This window comes from Narcine bancroftii, chromosome 3, assembly GCF_036971445.1.
Source record: "Narcine bancroftii isolate sNarBan1 chromosome 3, sNarBan1.hap1, whole genome shotgun sequence".
NCBI classification, from domain to species: domain Eukaryota; kingdom Metazoa; phylum Chordata; class Chondrichthyes; order Torpediniformes; family Narcinidae; genus Narcine; species Narcine bancroftii.
Genome location: NC_091471.1, coordinates 42,339,650 through 42,365,732, shown reverse-complemented (window position 1 = coordinate 42,365,732; position 26,083 = coordinate 42,339,650). Strand labels below are relative to the sequence as shown.

At 44.0% G+C, this 26,083-nt stretch overlaps 1 protein-coding gene across 1 annotated transcript in view; it reads right to left on the bottom strand.

Moving 5' to 3' along the window:
- The window catches only part of dcc (DCC netrin 1 receptor), a 718,171-nt gene that overhangs the window by 276,577 nt on the left and 415,511 nt on the right, over positions 1–26,083 (bottom strand). Inside the window, exon 10 of the mRNA XM_069923064.1 lies at positions 16,837–16,985. Coding sequence (XP_069779165.1) covers positions 16,837–16,985 — 149 coding nt within the window. The remainder of the gene's footprint in view (positions 1–16,836; positions 16,986–26,083) is intronic.

Genomic DNA, 26,083 nt, shown 5'->3' with positions numbered 1-26,083 from the left:
CTGTTCCTCAACTGTTTCATCAATTAGCCTGTGCTCCCAGTCCACTCTGCCCAATTCCTCCCTCATCCTATGGTAGTCACCCCTGTTTAAGCATAATATATTAGTTTTAGATCTAACTATTTCACCTTCCATCTGAATGAGAAATTCAATCATACTATGATCGCTACTTCCCAGATGGTCTCTGACTATTACATCATTTACTCTACCTATCTCATTGCACAACACTAGATCCAGGAGAGCATTTTCTCTTGTGGGTTCCTTAACATGCTGCTCAAGAAAGCTATCGCGGATGCATTCTATGAAGTCCTCTTCCAGACTCCCATGACCAACTTGATTTTCCCAATCTATGTGGAAGTTAAAGTCCATCATGATGACTGCCGTATCATTATTACATGCCTCACTTATCTCTCTATTTATTTCCTGTGCCATTAAACAATTGTTATTTGGTGGGCGATAGATAACACCCACCAATAATTTTTTCCCTTTGTTATTCTTTATCTCTACCCAAATGGACTCAACATTATGTTCTTTAGATCTTATATCATTCCTCACTACTGCCTGGAGCTCATCTTTGATTAAGAGTGCAACTCCACCTCCCTTACCATCCTGTCTATCTCTTTGCACCACCTGATACCCTTGAAAGTTTAATTCCCATTTAGGGTCACCTTGTAGCCATGTTTCCGTGATGGCGACCAAATCATAGGCATGGGTACCGATTTACACCTCAAGTTCACTAACCTTATTGTTAATACTGCGGGCATTCAGATAAAGTGCCCTTATGCTCTTTGTCCTTTTAATATCTAGTGACTTCTGTAACCTTTTCTTTTGATTTTTCTGCCCACTATTTTTCTTTGTAATTTTCTTAAGACTATCATTGACCCGAAAACTCACTGCACCATCTGATTTTTTACTTTCTCCTCCCAACATTACTTTTCCTATTTTACTTTTCCTGGCCATTACTTTATCTTCCCTACCCTTTTCCCTATCACTCTGGTTCCCATACCCCTGCCAAATTAGTTTAAACCTTGCCCCACTGCTGTATCAAACATACTTGCCTAAATGTTGACACCTTTTGAATTTAGGTGCAACCTGACCCTCTTGTAAAGATCATTCCTTCCCCAAAAGAGATCCCAATGATCCAAGAAGCCAAATCCTTGCCTTGTACACCAGCACCTCAGCCACACGTTCATTTTCCTTATCCTTACATTCTTTTCATCACTTGCATTTGGAACAGGTAGTAATCCCGAAATCACCACCCTATCGTTGCTGACTTTCAGCTTTCGTCCCAGCTCACTGTAATCCCTTTTCATTACCTCCTCCCTTTTCTTGTCAATGTCGTTTGTACCCACATGTACCAAGACATCAGCCTCTCAGAATATTTTGGACCCGATTTGTGATATCTCGTACCCTTGCACCAGGGAGGCAGCACACTACGCGGGTAGACTTATGAAGGGAGTTCAGAAGCTATTTCTTTATTTGCAGTAGATTTCATTCCTATTTGGAGTGGCTGAAGCAAATAAGATTATCCTATTTGAGGGGAATTTAGGAAAAAGCAGGAAGGAGGAAGGAGCATCTGGATATGCTGAAACATGCTTTAATGAGATAGGGTTCAGGGAATTTGGAGCATAAAGTCTGATATGGATCAGCCAGACCAAATGGCTTGTTACAGGGCTGCAAATGGAATGTAATGTTATATAATTGTAGAGCTCAACATGAACACTCAAAGCCTAGCATTTATCTAAATTAGTCTCTTCCTTGCAAATATCCCACCAGATGAGTGTAATATGGCCCATCACTAAAAGATCATACAGAATTTAGCAATAAGGAATACATAAAATTCATCACATTATCATCCATATGGTCTGTAATATAGTAACGAATTTCAACTGAACTACAGAGGTAGAGGAAAACCAGGGAAGAATTAAAAAATTTATTTTGAATTCCTACTGAAAAAATCAAGCACTGAGTCATTCATTTGTGTTGATAAATAATTGTCTGCACATACATCACCCACAATTTTTATAATTACAGTCATTTCCTTTAACACTTTTGGAAAGGCGGATTTACATTTAATCTTTGCATTGTCTGTTCACAATGCCGAACCAGTAATTAATATGCCAGCAAAATTTCTAGTTTTGTTTGCTCTTAGCTACATTTCTACTAATATATTGCTTGAATTGTACATCCTGTTGCATTTGATTTAAAATGACAATGTTCTCTTCAGGAATGTTCTTTCCACAACTCTGCCTTCTGCCAACAGATTTTACATGGAGACCTGGAATATCTATTAGCAAATGTGATTATTCCTATCGGGAATTTACACAAGACACCTCTGTACCTAATTCATGGTTTTTCTTTGGCTTGGCTTCGCGGACGAAGATTTATGGAGGGGGTAAAAAGTCCACGTCAGCTGCAGGCTCGTTTGTGGCTGACCAGTCCGATGCGGGACAGGCAGACACGATTGCAGCGGTTGCAAGGGAAAATTGGTTGGTTGGGGTTGGGTGTTGGGTTTTTCCTCCTTTGCCTTTTGTCAGTGAGGTGGGCTCTGCGGTCTTCTTCAAAGGAGGCTGCTGCCCGCCAAACTGTGAGGCGCCAAGATGCACGGTTTGAGGCGTTATCAGCCCACTGGCGGTGGTCAATGTGGCAGGCACCAAGAGATTTCTTTAGGCAGTCCTTGTACCTTTTCTTTGGTGCACCTCTGTCACGGTGGCCAGTGGAGAGCTCGCCATATAATACGATCTTGGGAAGGCGATGGTCCTCCATTCTGGAGACGTGACCCATCCAGCGCAGCTGGATCTTCAGCAGCGTGGACTCGATGCTGTCGACCTCTGCCATCTCGAGTACCTCGACGTTAGGGGTGTGAGCGCTCCAATGGATGTTGAGGATGGAGCGGAGACAACGCTGGTGGAAGCGTTCTAGGAGCCGTAGGTGGTGCCGGTAGAGGACCCATGATTCGGAGCCGAACAGGAGTGTGGGTATGACAACGGCTCTGTATACGCTTATCTTTGTGAGGTTTTTCAGTTGGTTGTTTTTCCAGACTCTTTTGTGTAGTCTTCCAAAGGCGCTATTTGCCTTGGCGAGTCTGTTGTCTATCTCATTGTCGATCCTTGCATCTGATGAAATGGTGCAGCCGAGATAGGTAAACTGGTTGACCGTTTTGAGTTTTGTGTGCCCGATGGAGATGTGGGGGGGCTGGTAGTCATGGTGGGGAGCTGGCTGATGGAGGACCTCAGTTTTCTTCAGGCTGACTTCCAGGCCAAACATTTTGGCAGTTTCCGCAAAGCAGGACGTCAAGCGCTGAAGAGCTGGCTCTGAATGGGCAACTAAAGCGGCATCATCTGCAAAGAGTAGTTCACGGACAAGTTTCTCTTGTGTCTTGGTGTGAGCTTGCAGGCGCCTCAGATTGAAGAGACTGCCATCCGTGCGGTACCGGATGTAAACAGCGTCTTCATTGTTGGGGTCTTTCATGGCTTGGTTCAGCATCATGCTGAAGAAGATTGAAAAGAGGGTTGGTGCGAGAACACAGCCTTCATGATGCATTACCTTCATGGTAATGCATCAATATTAGCCCCTTTTACTCCGCCAAATAACGTGGGCTGAACCAAGCAATTTAGTGGGTATTCAGCGGGTCACCTGGCAGTGTGACGCTCCAAATTGGGCAGGAGGCAGTAAGCCCCTTTCACACAGCCATACTGATCCATGATTTATCTGGTTCATCTGGATCTCTTGGACCTAAGGTGGGCCCCACCTTCAGTGGTGATGTCACGAATGACATATTATATACTTGCAGGGCAGAGAAATCATAGCGGGAATAGAGCACATATGCATTCAATGTATAAAAAACTGTGGGAAAATCTACTGCAGTGGGCTTCAGACTTTTAAAAATTAGGACAATTCCCCAGACTAGTTTGTCATTATTCCCTAAACAATACAGTATAACAACTATTTACATAGCATAACATTATATTAGGTATTATAAATAATCTTGCGATGATTTAAAGTACAGGTATGCACTGACAGTTCCACCAGCTGTACGCTGACAGCCCCGCCAACTACACAGTTATATTTCACAGTGTGGCCAGGCATTCTCTGACATTACCGCCTGCCGCACTGAAATATAACTGTGCAGTTGTCAAGGCTGTCAGTGCATACCTGTGCTTTAAATCATTTCAAAATTACTTATAATTCTATCAGACTGACACAAGCACACATGCACTAACATCACCAATGATACCCAGTAACCTGAGTAGTCCATTCACACCACCACAGAGTGATTAATACGTTAACTCGGCCAGGCTCTGATACCACCCCCCCATCCCCCCCCCACCAATAGTCAGAGCCTGGATGATTTTTACTCACCTTGCCCAGCTGGGACCTTTCATACCACCAGTTTACCCACTGGGGACCAGCTAAATTGATTGGTTCAACCATTTTATTTGGCAAAGTGAAAGGGGCTATGCTGAGTTGACTTAGGGCTGACTCGGCTGCAGTGTGAATGGTCTAACCCTCTCCACCTGGTATCATTAATGACGTTAATACTTGTGCATATGCATCAGTCTGGTACTTTAATATCCGTGCAGTGATATTTCACAGATGGCCGGTGGAGCTGTCACAGAGCGGCCGGTGGGGTGACTGGTGGAACTGTCAGTGCATACCTGTGTCTTAAATCATCTCAAGGTTACTTATAATACCTAATACAATGTAATGGTATGTAAATAGTTGCTATACTGTATTATTTAGGACATAATGACAACTGGTCTGTGGGTTTGTCCTAAGTTTGAACAGTCTGAAGCCCACTGCAGAAGATTTTCCCACAGTCTTATATATATTGAGCGTGTCTGTCTTCTTAAATTGTGCAAATTTTTCCCACGGTGCTTTATAAATTGAGCATGTATGTGCTTTATTCCCACTTCAATTTTACTGCCACGAGAGTGCGTAATACTTTACTCTGGATGTCACGACTGGAGGTTGGGACCCCCTTAGATCCATGATATCCACATGAACCAGGGAATTCATGGTCAAGTGTGAATGGTTCACCCAGTACTGCAAGATGGGTCGTTTACTCACCTATTTAGTAGGTGGCCAGTGTGAAAGGGTATGTTTCTTCCGTGTAAGCTGAGCACCAAATGACATGGTGCTAAGCACTCCATGTTTCCTTCCTTACTGACATAAATTAGATCTATCCATTCCAACCAATTACCACTGATCATTATTCATTCTATAATGCCATCTTGAAGCTTGACATCACTTAATTACTGAACGAGTTGGTACGGCAATTAATTACCACACAGGGGTCAAGTCGTGAGGCAGCCAAGGAAGTTCTGGAGAATATTCAGAGATCATTTAGACTTCTCTGATTAACAACCAAGGTTGTTATCATCAAAGTTTGTAATCCAGCTGGAAGGTCTTATAATATTGTCTGTACCAAATAAAGGTCAGTTTGACTCTCAATGCTCCCAGCTCAAGAACTTTCCAAGAGGTTGCAAAATTTCTCTGCAATTTCCTCAATTTGGAGCTGCTATAGCATTAGAGAGGTCACTGGGGGACCAAATGCGCAAAAAATGATTTCATTTACTTTGACCTTTGGCATCTCAGGCACTGGAATCCTAGCATTTGTTGCCTTCCCACCTGTGCACATAACCATTGACTGGACCTTTGAACCCCTAAAAGTTTCCATTAATACCCCAGGTATTTTAACTGACAGAAAATGTTTCCACTCTCGCTGTGTGCACGTGGTTGTGAATTATTTTTTAAAATTTCCAACTGCTCAGTGCCAGGAAGCACACGAGATACCATTATGCCGGACATTTTCTGTGACTGGTACTGTCTAAGATATGGATGCTGGGGACTAGAACCATCCTCTACATTCAGGTAGAGAGTAGTGGGACTCTAAATTGGGTGTCAGGAGCCAGAGAAAGAGAGGGAAGCCCTTATCCCTGCGATCCATCTCAACAGAGGTGTGAATTTCTAGCAATTTGGTTAAATTGCTACTAGAGCTGGTGAGACTGACTGTGCATAATTTTATCAAGGCAAATTGTAATGTTTCCTAATTATACAGCAATGGACCTGAAGGAGTTTTACCATCTGCCTCCAAATAGCAGCTACTAATAGAGAATGTAATGGGAAAACTATCCTTTTAGTTTTGATATGCATCCTACTTAAATTTCAGTTGCTTGTCCTCACTTTCCATTTTATCCCACATCAACCTTTACAGATATGCTTATTCATCTGTCCAATATGCCAGTGGAATTGCCTTATATGTTTGGAACTGTAATAACAGCTAAAATGAAATGTCCTAAACTTAACATGAATGGGAACGGAAAGTGCGTCATTCAAGTGGGCAGTGACATACATAGCTTCCCTAAAGAGGAGATCAGAGGACATTTTAATTTTAAATTCCCAGCTCAAACTAGTGGAAACAATAGCTCTCCCAGTGGGCATGAGTTGAAAATTGGGAAGATGAAATCTACTGTTTGGAACTGACCACTGAAACAGATTCTGGTGTTGTAATGAAAGAACGGAAAGCGCAGGAGAAATGGACAAGGGGGGAATGTTGTGACATCAATAAAGTGATAAATAAAATGATAAATGGGAGGAAATAGCAAGGAATCCTTGTGAAACTGGAAAGAACACTCCCAGATTTAACCATGGCTTTTGATTAAGGTGTGCTACTTGGGTCCAGACAAGTAATCTTCATATATCTTACTGGAGGCCTTAAGCAGGGGGAGCTGAGGTCAGAGAGATACAACTATACCTGCTGTTGTGTGTACTGCTTGGACTCTAACGACAAAAAGATATGCAATGTAAGATGAAGAAAAATTGACACTCAATGAATATGAATGATTAAAAATCAATTAGTTTGTATAATTTAGTTAACCCTGTGAAGTTTTAATACGTATTGAATTTCTAGTTAATTGACAATTTTTGCTTACTTCTGGCTCATCACATTTTGTGTTGATATGAATTTTGCACCTTGTTTGGTAGATTTTCACTTTCCCCAAGGTTCTCCTGCTGTAGCAGCTCAGTTAGCATTGCACTTGGGGCAACGCTGTTACAGCACCAGCAGGCTCGGGTTCGAATCCACTGCTGATTGTAAGGAGTTTGTAGCTTCTCTATGTATCTGCATTTTCTGCATAGGTTCCCTTCAGGCGCTTCAGTCTTCTCCTATCCTTCAAAACGTTCTGGTATTAAAGCTTAATTGGGCAGCATGGGCTCATGGGCTAGTAAAGCCTGTTACCATGTTCTATGTCTACAGTTAAAATATACTGTTTCTTTATAGTCAATGTGGTGAACATCTTGGTTGTGTATGTACTGTAAGTGGAAAATCCACTCCTCATCTGGAAAATAATTACAATGGAGCAGGAGTTGTCTCAAGGAAATTCCTGAATAAAATAAAATCAGGGATGTTTTCCTGAATGTGTGCCATTTTGGTATGTGACAGAGTATATAGCTATGTTTTGTGGAGATAAATTGGGAAAGGTTTGTTAGAGTAGGTCACATGCAAATACTTTAAAACAGATCTTATTTGAAATACTGGAGCTCTGCCCCATGCTAGACATATCGGGGCCACAGCTTTTGCAAGAGCTTTGGAGAGTGCTCAAGAGACTTCACTAATGGATTGTTGTTTACAAAAGGCAACAGATGTAAGATCTTGTTGGAGCCACAGATTGTCTGGAGATGTTCTAAGAGGATCATGTGGTTTTTCAAGCAGAGTGAGTAAAACGGGCTTTCTCTCAGAGAGAGGGAGAGTGGGGGAGAGAAAGAGAGACACACATGCAGAGAGAGATCATTTCTACAGTGTTACAGCCAGCAGCAGAAGATGGAACTGGAACAGGACAAGCTGGCAAGCTTGTGGAAAGCCCCATTTGAAAGATGGACTGGTCAAAGCCCTTGTGCTTCATGCAAGAGGAGAGGACTGGCTTTCAAATGTTTCACTTGGAATAAGAGAAACAAAAATGAACTCTGTGGTGACCTGAAAGAAAGAGCTTATCAACTGGAGAACCCTGAAGGTGCAAATTTCGTCAACAAGACACTCCAGTGGCTGATTAAAAAGGAATCAGTTGTGGATGTCCTGGAACAACAAATCTCTCTCTAAACCAACAAGAAACTTCCTGAGCGGTAACCATTTTCCTTTCAAGCACCAAAGCCTGGTGAACTTTATAAATGTTAAATTCTGTGCACAGTATAAGAATTGCCTGCAACCAATGAACTTGGAGGAATGAGAAGTGTGATTGGACTGTGAATCAAATAACTATTCTGAATTTGCACACATATTACATACACGTGCGCTTAAAATTAGGAGTTAAGTTAGGTTAGTTAAGTTAAAGTGTGATTCTATTTTCATGTTTAAAGATAATTAAAAGGAATTTTTGTTTAAGTAACCATTTATCTTGATGAATATCCTTTGATGCTGGGTTTGGATCCTCTGGGCTCATGACAGGTAATGGAGTAGTGTAGAGAGAGGGAGAAAGGCCATCCAATTATGTTTATTTTTAATTGTAGCCAAGTAGAAAACACTTGTGCTAAGGCAATTGATACTGTGACGGATTATGTTGTGTTTGTATTGTATATAGATATGTTTTTGCGAGATAATTTGGGGCAAGTTTTTTAGTGTAGGTCACATACAAATAGTTCAAAACAGATCTCATATAAAATACTGGAACTCTTCTCAAGCCAGACAGGGCAGCTCCTGGGAGCCTTTGGAAAAGCTCTCGGACGTGCCCAAGAAACTGCACTAATGCATTGTTGTTTTGAAAAGCAACAGATGAAAGAGATTGGAGTGGTTTGGAGCTGCAGCCTGTCTGGAGTACAGCTTGCTGTTCTAAGAGGGTCATGTGGTTTGGCAAGCAGAGAGAGTCAAACAGGATTTTTCTCAGATTGAGAGAGAATTCAGTTCTGCAGTTTTACAGTTCAACAACAGCTGGGACTGGAGCAGGACAAGCTGGCAAGCCTGTGGAAACCTCATTTTGCAGATGGGTTGTGAGTTCTTAATTGAGCCTACTCAAAGCCCTTGTGGTCCTCCACACTGAGAGGACTGGCTGCCTAATGTTTCACTTGATATAAGGAAAACAAAAAAGGAACTCTGTGAAGACCTGAAAGAAAGAGGTTATCATCTGGAAAACCCTGATGGGGCAAATTTCTTCGGCAAGAGACTGACGTGACTGATTAAAAGGGATAATTTTATATCCAGGAAGAACAAATCTCTCTCTGAAAACTGATAAGAACTTTCCTGAGCGTTAACCATTTACTTTTCAATCACCAAAGCCTGGTGAACTTCATAAAAGTTAAATTCTGTGCACTGTATAAGAATAGCCTGCAACCAGTGAACTTGGAGGAATAAGAAGTGAGATTAGACTGTGAATCAAAGAACTTTTCTGAATTTACATACACGTGCACTTAGAATTAAGGGGGTTAAGTTAATAGTGATAAGTTAAAGTTTGATCCTGTTTTCATGTCTAAAGATAATTAAAGCAATTTGTTTAAGTAATGATTTGTCTTGGTGAATATCTATTGCTGCTGGGTTTTAACCATATATAACCATATAACCACTTACAGCACAGAACAGGCTAGTTCGGCCCTACTAGTCCATGCCGTAGCAAATCCCCACACTCCTAGTCCCACTGACCAGCACCTGGTCCATACCCCTCTAGTCCCCTCCTATCCATGTAACGATCCAGTCTTTCCTTAAATGTAACCAATGATCCCGCCTCGACCACATCTGCCGGAAGCTCATTCCACATCCCTACCACCCTCTGCGTAAAGAAATTTCCCCTCATGTTCCCCTTATAATTTTCCCCCTTCAATCTTAAACCATGTCCTCTAGTTTGAATCTCCCCCTTTCTTAATTGAAAAAGCCTATCCACATTTACTCTGTCTGTCCCTTTTAAAATCTTAAACACCTCTATCAAGTCCCCTCTCAATCTTCTACGCTCCAGAGAAAAATGCCCCAGTCTGCACAACCTTTCCCTGTAACTCAGACCCTGAAATCCTGTCAACATTCTCGTGAACCTTCTCTGCACTCTCTCTATTTTGTTTATATCTTTCCTATAATTTGGTGACCAAAACTGTGCACAGTACTCCAAATTTGGCCTCACCAATGCCTTGTACAATTTCATCATAACCTCCCTACTCTTGAATTCAATACTCCAATTTATGAAGGCCAACATTCCAAATGCCTTCTTCACCACACCATCTACCTGAGTATCAGCCTTGAGGGTACTATTTACCATAACTCCTAAATCCCTTTGTTGCTCTGCACTCCTCAATTGTCTACCATTCAATGTATATGACCTATTTAAATTTGCCTTTCCAAAATGTAGCACCTCACATTTATCTGTATTAAATTCCATCATCCATTTCTCAGCCCACACCTCCAGCCTTCCTAAATCACCTTTTAATCTACGGTAATCTACCTCACTGTCCACAACACCACCAATCTTTGTGTCATCCGCAAACTTGCTTATCCAATTCTCTACCCCTACATCCAGATCGTTAATATATATAACAAATAATAGTGGACCCAGGACCGAACCATGAGGAACTCCACTAGTCATCGGCCTCCAATTGGACAAACAATTTTCTACCACTACTCTCTGACACCTTCCATCCAACCACAGCTGAATCCATTTCACTACCTCCTTATTTATACCTAATGCCTCCACCTTTTTTCCTAACCTCCTGTGGGGAACTTTGTCAAAAGCCTTACTAAAGTCCAAATAGACAACATCTACAGCTTGCCCTTCATCAACCTTTTTTGTAACCCCCTCGAAGAACTCAATCAGGTTTGTCAAGCATGATCTACCCCTGACAAAACCATGCTGATTACTCCCTATCAATCCCTGTACATCCAAAAATTTGTAAATAGCATCCCTCAGAACACTTTCCATCAACTTGCCCATCACAGACGACAGACTTACAGGCCTATAATTCCCAGGTTTGCATTTGGACCCTTTCTTGAACAGAGGAACCACATGCGCCACACTCCAATCCTTTGGTTCCACCCCCGTGGCCAGTGACATCCTAAATATCTCTGTTAATGGCCCCACTAACTGAGTGTCCTAGGGAATATTTTGTCCGGTCCGGGAGATTTATCCACCTTTATCTTTTTTAACACAGCCATCACCACCTCCTCGGTTATCCTTATATGCTTCATGACCTCCCCACTTTTTTTCTTTACCTCAACTGATTCAACATTTTTTTCCCTAGTGAATACCAAGGCTAAGAAATCATTCAAAATTTCCCCCATTTCCTCAGACTTCTCACTCAGCCTACCCTCGCTATCTACAAGGGGTCCAATTTTATCTCTCACTAATCTTTTACTTTTAATGTACTTATAGAAACCCTTTGGATTTATTTTTACTATGTCAGCCAAAGCCTCTTCATGCCTTTTTTTGGCCTTTCTAATTTCTTTCTTAAGATTCCTTCTACACTCCTTGTAGTCCTCTTCAACTTCTCAGCTCCCTTCTCTTTATACCTCTTGTACACCTCCCTTTTTCTCCTAACCAAATTTCCAATATTCCTGGAAAACCAAGCCTCCCTATGACTTCCAGCCTTTCCTTTGATCCACACTGGGACATAACTACTCTGTACCCTCAAAATTTCTTTTTTGAATATCCTCCATTTTTCATTAACATCCTTACCTGAAAATATCCTGTCCCACTCAATACTCCCCAAATCCCTTCTTATTCCTTCGAAATTTGCTCTTTTCCAATCCAGAACCTCAACTTTAGGCCTCTCCTTGCTCTTCCTTAAAACTACCCTAGATGATCACTAGACCCAATTGGTTCTCCAACATTAATGTCCGCTACCTGACCTAGCTCATTCCCTAACAGGAGATCCAGTATTACACCATCCCAAGTCGGTTCTTCTACTAACTGATTTAGAAAACAATCCTGAACACATTTAACGAATTCCAGCCCATCCAGCCCTCTAACCGTATGGGTATCCCAATCAATGTGTGGGAAGTTAAAATCTCCCATGATCACTACCCTATGATTTTCACACATATACGTTATCTCTCTACAAATTTGTTCCTCTAATTCCCTTGGCCCATTTGGTGGTCTGTAATACACCCCTATTAGCACCCTCTTGCCTCCTCCATGCCTCAATTCCACCCAAACAGCCTCACTGGTCGATCCCTCCATACCATCCTGCCACCTCACGGCAGTAATGTTCTGCCTAACAAGCAGAGCAACTCCTCCTCCTTTTTTACCCCCTGATCTATCACATCTAAAACAAATGTATCCCGGAACATTAAGTTGCCTGTCCTGCCCCTCCTGTAGCCAGGTCTCACTAATTGCCACAATATCATGACCCCAAGTATCTATCCATGCTCTCAGCTCATCTACCTTGTTCACTATGCTTCTTGCATTAAAATATATGCATCTCAGAGAATGACCCTCACATATATTCTCTTTTTTACCTTCTACCCTAATCTCCATCCTACCTTTGTTATCTTTTTTATTCCTGGCTAGGTGGCCATGCTCCCTGGACACTGCTCTCACCCTCTGTTCCCCACCCCTCTGCCAAACTAGTTTAAACCTTCCCCCACAGCTCTAGCAAATCTACTTGCCAGCACATTGGTCCCCCTCCAGTTCAAGTGGAGTCCGTCCCTCTTGTACAGGTCCGACCTTTTCCAGAAGAGATCCCAATGATCCAGAAAGCTTATCCCTTGCCCCCTGCACCATTTCTTTAGCCACGCATTCATCCTCCACATCCTCCTATTTCTACCCTCACTAGCTCGTGGCACGGGCAGCAATCCAGAGATTACTACCTTGGAGGTCCTGTTTTTTAACTTCCTACCTAATTCTACATAATCCTGTTTCAGGACCTCATCCCCACTTCTAGCTAAGTCATTGCTCCTCTGGGCTCATAACAATACAGACAGGAATAATCATGGTTGTCTTTCCCTGCAGATGGTCTTCCTGTTGATAATTCCTTTTTGCAACCTATTTTAAAAGACAGGTTTTTGTCTGAGGGATGGCAGTGGGCAGAAGCCTTCAAACCATGCTTCTGGTTTTAAATGGCAGCAACTAGTGGGAAAGCAGTTTAAATAATGGCAAATATATATTGGTCCTAAATGTATCCATACCTGTGCAGAGTAGCAGCATACACATGGGAGCAAAGGGGGTGTTGTTTTAGTTAGAGATATAGAGTCATACAGCATGAAACAGGCCCTTTGGCCCAAATCTTCCATGCTGACATTTTGGCAGTTGGTTCGTCCCATTTGATTCTATTTAGTCCATATCCTCCTGAGTCCTTCCTATCCACATACCTTCCCAAATATCTTTTGAATGTCAAAAATTTACCTGTTTCCATAGTTTTGTTTCACAGCTCATTCCAAATGTGGATTATCACCTGAGTAAAAAAGTTGCCTCCTGGTATCTCTCTTGAATTCTTACCTCAAACCCATGATTTCTAATATTAAAACTATTAGAGAGGCATGGATCGATGCCTCTAATATTCCATGAACCTCTATAAGATCACTTCTGAGCATCCTATGCTCTGGGGAAAAGAATTGTGCGCATCACGTCAAATGATAGCGTCATCAAAAACTGAGGTGGAAGGCTAAGAATGAAGAACAGCTTATTTTCAAGGTTTCAGCTATGACTCCAGGTCTCATTAGACCTAATCAATGATAAAAGAGCTCACTTTCAGCATCTGTTTTTCACATCAAGGCAACAAACTCCTTAGTAAATTGGCGACACTGCTGGAGCTGCGATAACGGCAGTGCTGCCTCTGGTGCAGTCCCACAGAGAGCGAGGAGCAGAGATATAGCACTCCTGCGGGTTCTAACCACCCAGCCAACTGCCAGCAGCTCTGCACAGGCTTTGAATGGCCCATTAAAGGAGCCGGCGGTAGTTTTATTTAAAATCCCGTTACCGCAGGGTCTGCGCCCAAGATCAGCACCAGCCATGAGGATTGGCGCAGAGCACCAGAAAGTTTGGAGATCACCACCCCTCCCCACCCCCCTCTGCGAGAATGAGAAGCAGAGGAGACGACCCACGGGACAATGACCAGTGAGGGGCTCCTGCAACTGAAAGACCCACGAGTGCAGCGGGCAGCTGGTGACTTGAAGTGAGGAATCCATACAGGCTGCGGGCTGCTGGAGACTGGCTTGAAACTGGCTGTAGGGGAACCAAGTAACCTGGATGCAAGGGAGTGCTGAAGGGTTCCTGATCGTGTCAGAGGTTCAGATCTGGAGCTCTGGTTTCCATTGATTTCCATAATCTGTGTGGCTGTGGAGGCTGTGGAAGCACTGGAGGCGAAGCTACAGACACTCGGTGACTCTGGCTGGGGGGGGGGGGAAACTATTTTGCTTCTCTTTTTCTGACTGTAAGTGGGGGCTTCAGGCAATTTCTGCCAATGGCGAGTCTGTCTGCCTTACAGCAGACAAAAGCAATTTCACTGCTTTATTACTCTTTGGTTTGGCTTCGCGGACGAAGATTTATGGAGGGGGTAAATGTCCACGTCAGCTGCAGGCTCGTTTATGGCTGACAAGTCCGATGCGGGACAGGCAGACACGGTTGCAATGGTTGCAGGGGAAAATTGGTTGGTTGGGGTTGGGTGTTGGGTTTTTCCTCCTTTGCCTTTTGTCAGTGAGGTGGGCTCTGCGGTCTTCTTCAAAGGAGGTTGCTGCCCGCCAAACTGTGAAGCGCCAAGATGCACGGTTTGAGGCGATATCAGCCCACTGGCGGTGGTCAATGTGACAGGCACCAAGAGATTTCTTTATGCAGTCCTTGTACCTCTTCTTTGGTGCACCTCTGTCACGGTGGCCAGTGGAGAGCTCGCCATATAACACGATCTTGGGAAGGTGATGGTCCTCCATTCTGGAGACGTGACCTACCCAGCGCAGCTGGATCTTCAGCAGCGTGGATTCGATGCTGTCGACCTCTGCCATCTCGAGTACTTCAACGTTAGGGATGAAAGCGCTCCAATGAATGTTGAGGATGGAGCGGAGACAACGCTGGTGGAAGCGTTCTAGGAGCCATAGGTGATGCCAGTAGAGGACCCATGATTCAGAGCCAAACAGGAGTGTGGGTATGACAACGGATCTGTATATGCTAATCTTTGTGAAGTTTTTCAGTTGGTTGTTTTTCCAAACTCTTTTGTGTAGTCTTCCAAAGGCGCTATTTGCCTTGGCGAGTCTGTTGTCTATCTCGTTGTCGATCCTTGCATCTGATGAAATGGTGCAGCTGAGATAGGTAAACTGGTTGACCGTTTTGAGTTTTGTGTGCCCGATGGAGATGTGGGGGGGCTGGTAGTCATTGTGGGGAGCTGGCTGATGGAGGACCTCAGTTTTCTTCAGGCTGACTTCCAGGCCAAACATTTTGGCAGCTTCCGCAAAACAGGACATCAAGCACTGAAGAGCTGGCTCTGAATGGGCAACTAAAGCGGCATCGTCTGCAAAGAGTAGTTCATGGACAAGTTTCTCTTGTGTCTTGGTGTGAGCTTGCAGGCGCCTCAGATTGAAGAGACTGCCATCCGTGCGGTACCGGATGTAAACAGCGTCTTCATTGTTGAGGTCTTTCATGGCTTGGTTCAGCATCATGCTGAAGAAGATTGAAAAGAGGGTTGGTGCGAGAACACAGCCTTGCTTCACGCCATTGTTAATGGAGAAGGGTTCAGAGAGCTCATTGCTGTATCTGACCCGACCTTGTTTGTTTTCGTGCAGTTGGATAATCAAGTTGAGGAACTTTGGGGGGCATCCGATGCGCTCTAGTATTTTCCAAAGCCCTTTCCTGCTCACGGTGTCGAAGGCTTTGGTGAGGTCAACAAAGGTGATGTAATGTCCTTTGTTTTGTTCTCTGCACTTTTCTTGAATCTTGAACCCAAGAAAGAGAGGTCCAAGCACTCTTGAGATTTTGGCCCAACCCACAACTGTCTTGTACTGGCAATCACTTTCAATTCAGAAGGACAGATTGTCTGCTTTGGCTGTTGCTCCCACCCACTCCAAAGATTTGAGCATCAATAATCAACCTGCATGGCTGGGGATGCATGGCTTTAAAATAGTCGCTTGTGTGTAGGAGAAAACATACTATTCAATCATGACTCTATGTCACACTCTTGAACTCTGAAATCCATTGAATTGATTTCAATGGAAAGAATTTTGGAAAGAAATTTGCAATGGTTTATCTACTAGTGATGAGGCCCAATCTGTTTTCCATGTTTGCCTGAAAGATCTCTTAGAATTTCAATGAAAAAATTCCTCATGCCAATATTCATCTGTCACTGAACAACATGAAACAAATTGCCAGCTCTATCTTTCCTCTTTATGCAAGTTTGCTGTGTACATATTGCCAACTCCAATTCCTATGTAACAAATGTGAGAGCACTTTAAAAGTAGTGCATCATTTGGGATAAACTGATTCTGTGAAAGGCACTCGATGGCTGCAAGTATTTTTTTTAATGTAGAAGAGCAGAGTGGGTTGTTATATCGCAACTGTTTGAATTATGCTTGGCATTTTGATTTTAACAGTCAATGCCAAACTTTCAAAAACATTTCATTCAAAAACATGCACAGCTTATGTATCAAAACTTACTGTGGAATTAGAAAAGCTGCCTCATGAGTACACTTGATTATCAAGCATACCCATTTGCATTCATTTGATAGCACGCCTCCTGATTCAATCAATATCCTACAGCTAAGCAGTTTAAGATGTTGGCAGAAGCAGATGGCAGTCCAGCCCACTCCAGTTCAGCATCAGTTCAGGGAATTTGAATCTTGTTAAGATGCCAAATATACAAAAGATGAAATTGACAATGTGCCTCGTAGAGTTGATGCACACGCAAACTTGTTAATAATAAATGACAGATTCGGCTGTCAAATTAGCTCACCTGTTCTTTTTTGCCATTAACCTCTGTCCAAAACAACCTGTAGCCCTGGATTGGATTATTTGCATAAGCAGGTGGTTCCCAGGAGGCTAAAACAGAGGTCGGTGAGGTGGAGATAACTTTAAAATTTTCTGCTGGTCCTGGAACTTGCACTGTTCAGGAAAGGAAAAAAAAATAATGAAGATTAAGACCATGGTGTCAAAAGTGAAGTGAATGATAAAAAATGCACGGAGAACAGCAGCAAATATCTATGATCCACCTTACCCAGGACGTGCTCTGTTCTCACTGCTGCCAACAGGACTTGTGCCTCCAGGTTCAAAAATTGCTGCTACCCCTTAACCATCAGACTCATTCAGAGACTCACTTAAGGACTCATAACTTTGCTTATTAATTATTACAGAATATTTACTTTTTTGATATTTGCTCAGTTTGTGAACATTTCTTTCTTCTCGAGTACAATTTACAGTTACCGGTAATTGCAAATTCTGCCCGGCCTGGAGGATAAAGAATCTCAGAGTTGTACGTGATGTTATATGTGTACTCTGACAATGAATATGAACTTAGAACGTGGGTTAGTTACGTATTTAAAAAAGAGAATGCTTATCAACTCACCCAGATTCCACCACTTATCTATAGAGCAGGTGAAATTTTATTGTGGTGGAGGGGGCTGAAAGGAGTGAAACCTTTGGGTGAGTACATGGTTGTAGAGATTTATAGAAGCAGAGAGTGAATATGGGGTGTAGTGAGGGAGACACTCACATAACACAGTTCAAAGAATTCTGGGCCAGTTCACTTACCAATCCAATCCAATATACAAAAGTCTTGGAGAAACAGCATGTCACACAACATCAATAGAAGGTCAAAGGCAGTCAACGTTTTGGGCATGAGCCCATACATTTATGCTCTACACTGGACCCCAGTATCTAAAGACTTTCTTGTTCATCAACCATTTTTGAGATGTCGAGGAAAAATAATGAAAACCCATATATTCCTGGAATGGAGGATATAGACCAGCTTATGCAAGAATGTAAATCAGAAGACATAATCTAAATTCCACCGTGGGGCCCAGAGATGCATATGAATCAGTAGACATAATCTAATTTGCATCATGAGGCCCAGAGATGCAGTTATCTTTTGTTGGTCGCAGACTGTCAGGAGACCTTGAAGATAAGTAAATCATTTATTCAGGGTGATGGGCTATGAGTAAGCAATTTTTGGGTAATATAAACCATGGTCCCACTGCTGAAGTTTGAGACTCTCTGAGGGGCAGGAACGTCTCTCAGCAAGAAGAACTTCTAGAGTCCAACCAACATCCCGGTCAGGGGAGGTGGAGAAGCTGCTACCGGTGCCCCGACAGCCTACTACAAGTGTGTGGTCATTGCCTCGCTTCAGCAGTTGGGACAAGTCCAGGCGTTGATAAGTATAATTGGGAAGGGCTTGTATATTGTAGTTTGAAATCAGCTTTAGATTTAGTAATAATGATTTATATCAACTGAAGTGCTCTCGGTGTGTGTCTCTGTTTTATTTCGGTAGCTCAAACACTGTGACCAATCTAAAATGAACAAAGTGAGAGGTACAAGTTTACCAGGACAATTGACGCTGTGAGCACGATTGGTCTCGAGATGTTTCGCCGAAAGAAAGAGGTGAGCCCTGAGCAGTTCTTGATTCCGGGATGGACTTCCAAAGAAGATGGGTTTGGCATGTTGGCCAATACCCTGTCTTTGTTTGGACCACCCATTAGTTGGGATGAGAGGTTAGATCCATCAAGTGTGCCTCTGGGAGAGCGGGTTGCCACTCTCCTTCGAGAAAGTAAATTTCCTGATAAAAGGGGACGCTGACAGACGGTTTTTGGCTGCTGGCCACAGCCTTATGCTGCACCGTTCAGTGTGAAGCAGAATTATTTCTGCGAGAAGTTGAGTCCTAGCACAAGAGAGAGCAACTAGAGGAGATAGAAGCCACACTACAACGCTGTTCCATTATGAGCGAGATTGTTCGCACCAGTCAGGACTGAGCCAAAAAATGGGAGAATAAGCATGTCCAGATGATCTACCACAATATTAAACTCCAGCAGCAGCTCTGTGCAGATAAGGAAAGGCAAGGGATAGAACCCGATCCATATCGTATTCGTGCCAAGATAAGGAATGGCGACGATCCTGATGTAATTGATGATTGGGACGGGAATATCTGGTGATGACAATGGTAATAATGCAGATACCCTTCGGCATGTGCCTGACGTACTCCCTTCTCCACCCGCTGTTCATGCTCTCCCCGTAAGGCAGCGGACTTCCCAAACAGACGGAGATGGAAAGGGGTATAATGTAATGGTATAGATTGAAGGGATAGATGCCCCAGCCTCCCAAGCAGACCCAGGGGAAGGTACCCAAACCCCTGCTTATGCTCAATGCCCCCCCCTCTACGGGATGCCCTCGGCCTCCTCCCGTCCACTGGGCAGAGGGCCCTGTGGGCCACAGTGGGAACAGGGGTCGGGAGCAGTCACCGATACGTGACTTCTCTATAAAAGAGCTGGCCGCCATTTGAGATTGATTTAGGCAAAAGACAGGAGAAACTCTGGCGGCCTGGCTCCTGCGTGTTTGGGAACAAGGAGTGGGTAATGTGTATTTAACCCCTGAGGAATTGTTGGGATTAGGAACATTGAATACTGAGCTACGTGGTAGAAGGAGAGGGGTGGATTACTTACTTGCCACTCTAGGAAATGCCCTGTTACGAGTATACCCATCACCAGTAGATTGGGATTTACATTTGCAGAACAATTGGGGCACCCCAGAGGAAGGTATAGCAGTAATTCATCAACAGGCCCTGGCCTCTGCCTTGTATGCATGGCGTTTGAGGCTGTGGGTACATGGGGGGAGCCCTGACAAAAAGATGTTCATAGCCAGAATGCCTACCCGATTGGTTCGTTCTGCCCATCCCACTGTACGGGGACTGGTTCTGTCCGTAACTAGTCCGCTAATTGGGCACCCTGAGTCTGAGGCGGTGCACACCTTATCTGGGTTTTGAGAATTAGAGTTGGGAGGTAAAATCCACTCACGTTAAATCAGACAAGCAGGATGAAAGGAGAGGGCCTGCTGCTAATAACGAACCAACAAGAAAGGACCTTTTTCTGACCTTGTTAAAGTTAGGCGTACCTAAAAGTGATATTGATGTGAAACCTACCGCGGTCCTTTATGCCCTTTATAAGAGGAAGGCAGGGGAACATACCCAGCTGTTGAGTCCTCCTGGCTCCGCTGTGCCTTCATCTCCCACTGCTGCTCCTATCGAGCCAGCTTCTCTTGCTCCAGTTACCCGTGATGAGATACTACAATTGGTTAAAAAGGCTCTTATGGATAATAGTAGCATGTGGTCCTGGAAGCCCCCAAACCCTACTAAAGCATGAAGGTGTGGGCAGGGCTCCTGTGTCTCCTCCATTGAGATACAATGGATAAACGGGGACCCACGGCCCTACATACTATTAACAATCCATTGGGGTGGGGTAATGATCGCCAATATTTGGCCTTGGTCAATACCGGTGCGGAGCACTCGGTGATTCCTGGTAACCCCAGCCTCTGGACTGACCGACATTTCGAATAAGGGGGATGGGAGGAGCGATCACCCTGACGAAGTAAATAAAAGTCTGTGCCACAGTAGGTGATGGCCCTTCCCCTGTATGGTTACATGCCCTGGTGGCTGCCACTGGTGAGTGTATCCCGGGTATAAATATGTTGGCCGGTACGGCCCTTAATATTAGCCAAGGGGGATTTGGATTTGGAATTCGGACTATTACAAAAAGACTAGTGGTGGGTCAGGATAAGTGGGATCCTGTGATGGTGCCTTCCCCCCCATCCCACCGAAACCAGTATGCATTCCACAGTATCGCCTCCCTGGAGGGCAGGAAGAGATTACTGCCACCATCGATGCTTTGCAAGAAGAAGGGGCGGTGAGGACCTCAACATCGCCCTTTAATAGCCCTGTTTGGCTGGTCCAGAAGCCAGATGGCTCCTGGAGAATGACAGTTGATTATCGTTTTTTGAACAAACATGCCCCACCACATGCTTCGGCAGTTCTGGACATTGTTACCCTTATTGAAAACATTGCTACTGGGAACTCAGGAACATGGAATGCTGTCATTGATCTCACCAACACCTTCTGCAGTATTCTTATAGCTGAGGTCTCACAGGATCAGTTCGCCTTTACCTGGAAGTGACGCCAGTATACCTTCACCCGCCTCCCTCAGGGCTATGTTCACTCTCCCACTATTTGCCACAGCCTAATTGCCCGTGATTTGGAGGCGGTGCCAGTATCGCCTTCTCTCTCAATTCACTATTATGTTGATGATGTGATGATCCAAGGGGCCACGGAAGAGATGGTACAGGAAGGTATGGAGAGTGTCCAAGATATCCTTATGCAAAGAGAGTGAGCCATTAACCCTGCCAAGGTGCAGGGCCTATCCCAGACGGTTATTTTCCCTGGAGTTCAGTGGCATTCTGGAGAACAGGTTGCCGTGCCAGACTGTATGGGTAAATGTTACGTCCTAGTAATGGTTGACACATTTTCAGGCCTGGTTTTTGGTTTTCCCATCAAGACGGGTGACCAAGCTAGCACTATCCAGGGACTAAACCATTTAATTTCTTGTTATGATGTACCAGAGGAAATTCAGTCTGATAATGGCTCGCACTTCTCCGGGAAGGCAACCTGTGATTGGGCAACTGACAACAGTACCTTATGGGTCCACCATATTCCTTATTACCCGCAGGCTGCCGGGTTAGTTGAACAAATGAAGGGCTTACTGAAGGAACAAATTCGTTTATTAACAACACTGGGGACACTGAAGTGGTGGTGCCATGTGCTGCAGCAGGCAGTCGACAATTTGAATCATCGCCCTTTGAAGGGAGGTATACCTTTCCACCGACTTCTTCACGCTTCTGAACTACAGCCTATTCCAGAGGAAAAACAGTCATTTCCCCCCATTCCAGAGCTAGAGAATGTTGGACAAAAGGTATGGGTGGCACCACCAGGTAGTGGCCCTCCTGTAAAAGGGGAAATAGTGACACCTGCCCAGGGTAACACTCGGTGGGTAGCTATTGAGGGACAGGATGGTTTAGTTTGTTTAAATACTGAACGCTTACGGCATTGTGAGTGATATATGTCAGGCTTCTTTGTTCCAGATCCTCCGTCTTGAGCTCCTGCTGATCTGGCTTAACAGCTGTTTTGGTGCCAGAAATTTGATTTGTAAAGTCGAGGACGTTCCGAGGGAGTTGCCCGTGGGGGACACGGCCCGATGCTTTACACCAAGGAAGTCTCGGTCACCCGCCTCAAGTGCAGCTTATACAAATATGTTATTGCTGGTCTCGGTTCTTATAGTTTGTTTGTGGATGGACCAACTGATGAAGTCGGCCCCTAATTCTGTGATGGTTGTTTTTGTACCCACTTTATATCTTGTGATAACTCTGCTCCACCTGTAGCTAATTGGTGGGAGGATTCCGGTTCTGTGGAGGGTTGGTTGCCTACTTCACCATCAAACACTCCTTCAGATTTGTCCGACAATTCCTTTCTCCATGTTTCCTATGCGTACACTCACCGATTGAATGTTTCTGATTGTTGGATTTGTACCGTAGGCCCTTTGCATTCCCATGATCCCCATTCCTTTCACCCGAAAGGAGGTTGCTGCCTGGAAATATTTTGATCCCTCCAAAGGCAGGCCTCACATTGATGTTAATAAGCCTGTGCCTGAGGAGGACCAGTTCTTTAGTCTACGTGTCATTTTGGATATTTTTCAAGGATGGCATATTCCTACCCCCCTTATAATATAACACCCCCCTATTTTATTATTTCTCAACATGTGAAGGGCTCTGTCTGATTTTGTAAGTTCCCCAACAGGCCTGCCAATGCACTGGGATACAGTGATTCTGTTTTTACAAGAGAGGATACAAATAACCTCCCAAGGATGTTGGGAAACATGGAGACTAATGCAAGGGAGGAACTGAAAGAAATCAGTATCTCTAAGGACATGATCTTGGGGAAATTGATGGGATTGAAGGCAGATAAATCCCAAGGGCCTGATAATCTACATCCTAGGGTACTTAAGGAAGTGGCCTTTCAGATAGCAGATGCTTTAAGAATTATTTTCCAGAACTCGATAGACTCAGGATCAGTACCCATGGATTGGAGGGTAGCTAATGTTACCCCACTATTTAAAAAGGGGGGGGTAGAGAAAAAGCAGGGAATAATAGGCCGGTGAGCCTTACATCAGTAGTGAGCAAGATGATGGAATCCATTATTAAGGATGTAATAGCGGAGCATATGACTAGCAGAGAAGGGATCGGACAGAGTCAACATGGATTTACAAAAGGTAAATCGTGCTTGACAAATCTATTGGAATTCTTTGAGATGGTGACAGGTAAAATAGATGGGGGAGAGCCAGTGGATGTGGTGTACCTGGATTTCCAAAAGGCCTTCGATAAGGTCCCGCATAAACGACTGGCTTCCAAAATCAAGGCTCATGGGATTGGGGGAAAAGTATTGATGTGGATTGAGAACTGGCTGGTAGGTAGAAGACAGAGAGCTGGGATAAATGGCTCATTTTCTGAGTGGCAGGCGGTGACCAGTGGGGTGCCACAGGGATCTGTACTGGGACCCCAGCTGTTCACAATTTACATTAATGATCTGGATGAGGGGATTGGATGTAATATCTCCAAATTTGCAGATGACACTAAGCTAGGAGGGATTGTGTGCACGGAAGAGGGGGTCAGGAAGCTCCAGTGTGATTTGGATAAATTGAGGGACTGGGTAGATACATGGCAAATGCACTACAATGTGGATAAATGTGAGGTTATCTACTTTGGTAATACAAACCGGAGGGCAGATTACTATTTGAATGGCAATAGATTAAGAGATGGGGAAGTGCAGAGAGACCTAGGGGTACTTGTACACCAGTCTCTGAAGGCGAGCATGCAGGTACAGCAGGCGGTTAAAAAGGCAAATGGTATGTTGGCCTTCATATCAAGAGGGTTTTGAGTATAGGAACAAGGATACCTTACTGCAGCTGTACAGGGCCTTGGTGAGACCCCACCTGGAGTATTGTGTGCAGTTTTGGTCACCTTATCTAAGGAAGGATGTTCTTGCAATGGAGGGAGTGCAGAGGCGATTCACCAGGCTGATACCTGGAATGGCAGGAATGACTTATGAGGAAAGATTGCGCAAATTGGGATTGTACTCGCTGGAGTTTAGAAGATTGAGAGGGGATCTCATAGAGACCTATAAAATTCTGGCAGGACTGGACAGAATGGATGCAGATAGGATGTTTCGAATGATGGGAAAATCCAGAACCCGGGGCCATGGTTTGAGGATAATAGGCAAACCATTTAGGACCGAGATGAGGAGGAATTTCTTTACCCAGAGGGTGGTGAATCTGTGGAATTCATTGCCACAAACGGCAGTAGAGGCAGGTTCATTAAATATATTTAGGAGGGAATTAGATATATTTCTTCAGTATAAGGGTATTAAAGGTTACGGAGAGAAGGCGGGGACGGGGTACTGAACTTTAAGATCAGCCATTATCTCATTGAATGGCGGAGCAGGCTCGAAGGGTTGAATGACCTACTCCTGCTCCTATCTTCTCTGTTTCTGTGTTTCTATGTCTGGCATATTCCCCTTTTATTTCCAAGCACCCTATGAACAGGACCTTTTGGGTTTGTGGGTCTCATGCCTTTGCATGGCTACCCCTTACCTGGGGTGGTTGCTGCTATTTGGCATATGCCGTCCCCTACCTGCACCATATTTCCTGTTTATAGGATCATCCCTTGTTTATGTGTATGTCCCCTGTCCTTTGGCATAGACGTGTCCTCACAGGTGCCGAGATTTTCTTTGGCGCATTGATCCCAGGTTATGGTGTTATTTGCATTTCCCAAGAGGTTCACAAATTATATGATCTCATGAGCTCTATTGCCAATGAGACATCCTTTGCCCTTTTTTTCTGTCTGTCAGGGCTTTAATGACCTTAATCACAAACTCTCTGCTGTCAGAACAGTGGCTTTACAGAATGGTATGGCCTTGGATTTTCTTTTAGCAAAACAGGGTGGCACGTGTGCCGTTGTTGGTTCTGAATGTTGCTCCTATGTTCCCGATGTATCCACTAATATATCTGATATTGTTCAGTATGTTTCAAAATCTGTCTGGGTATTGTGGCCCACAAGGATAGTTTGAGCCTTGGTTGGAATCCTTTTTCATGGTTAACTGGTACATTTGGGGGATTGGGCCACAATATTCTCCGTTGGTTGCTCACATTATTGCTCATTTTTGTGATTATTGTAGTTTTGTTTTCTCTTTTTTGCTCCTTCTGGACTAAAATGCTTGTTAGGTCTCATAAGTAACAGACTACGACCAAGGGGTGGAATGTAATGGAGGATTTAGACCAGCTTATGCAAGAACGATTACATGTGAATCAAAAGACATTATCTAAATTCCACCATGGGGCCTAGAGATGCATATGAATCAGTAGACATAATCTAATTTACACCATGAGGTCCAGAGATGCAGTTATCTTTTGTTGGTCGCAGACTGTCAGGAGACCTTGAAGATAAGTAAATCATTTATTCAGGGTGATGGGCTATGAGTAAGCAATTTTTGCTAAGCCATGGTCCCACTGCTGAAGTTTGAGACTCTCTGAGGGGCGGAAACGTCTAGAAGAAGAACTTCTAGAGTCCAACCAACGTCCTGGTCGGGGTAGGTGGAGAAGCTGCTACCGGCGCCCCGACAACCTACTACAAGTGTGCGGTCGTTGCCTCGCTTCGGCAGTTGGGACCAGTCCAGGCGTTGATAAGTATAATTGGGAAGGGCTTGCATATTGTAGTTTGAAATCAGCTTTAGATTTAATAATAAACTGAAGTGCTCTCGGTATGTGTCTCTGTTTTCTTTCGGTAGCTCAAACACTGTGACCAATCTAAAACAAACAAAGTGAGAGGGTACAAGTTTACCCAGGACAATTCCCAAGAAGGATGTGCAGTCTCTACGCGAATGCATGGAGGTGAAGGTTGAAACTGGGATTGCTAGAGGGAGCTGCTCCACTGAATATGCCATGTTCTGCCCTTTTCTCTCACATTTTAAGTATTTTCAGATTGTTTCTATTAAACCAACCATACAATTGATGTTCAACAAGCCATTCCACATATTGGGTGGCACGGTTGGTTTAGTGGTTAATGCAACACCTTTACAGCGCCAGTGATTGGGACAGGGCTACAAATCCCACGCTGTCTGT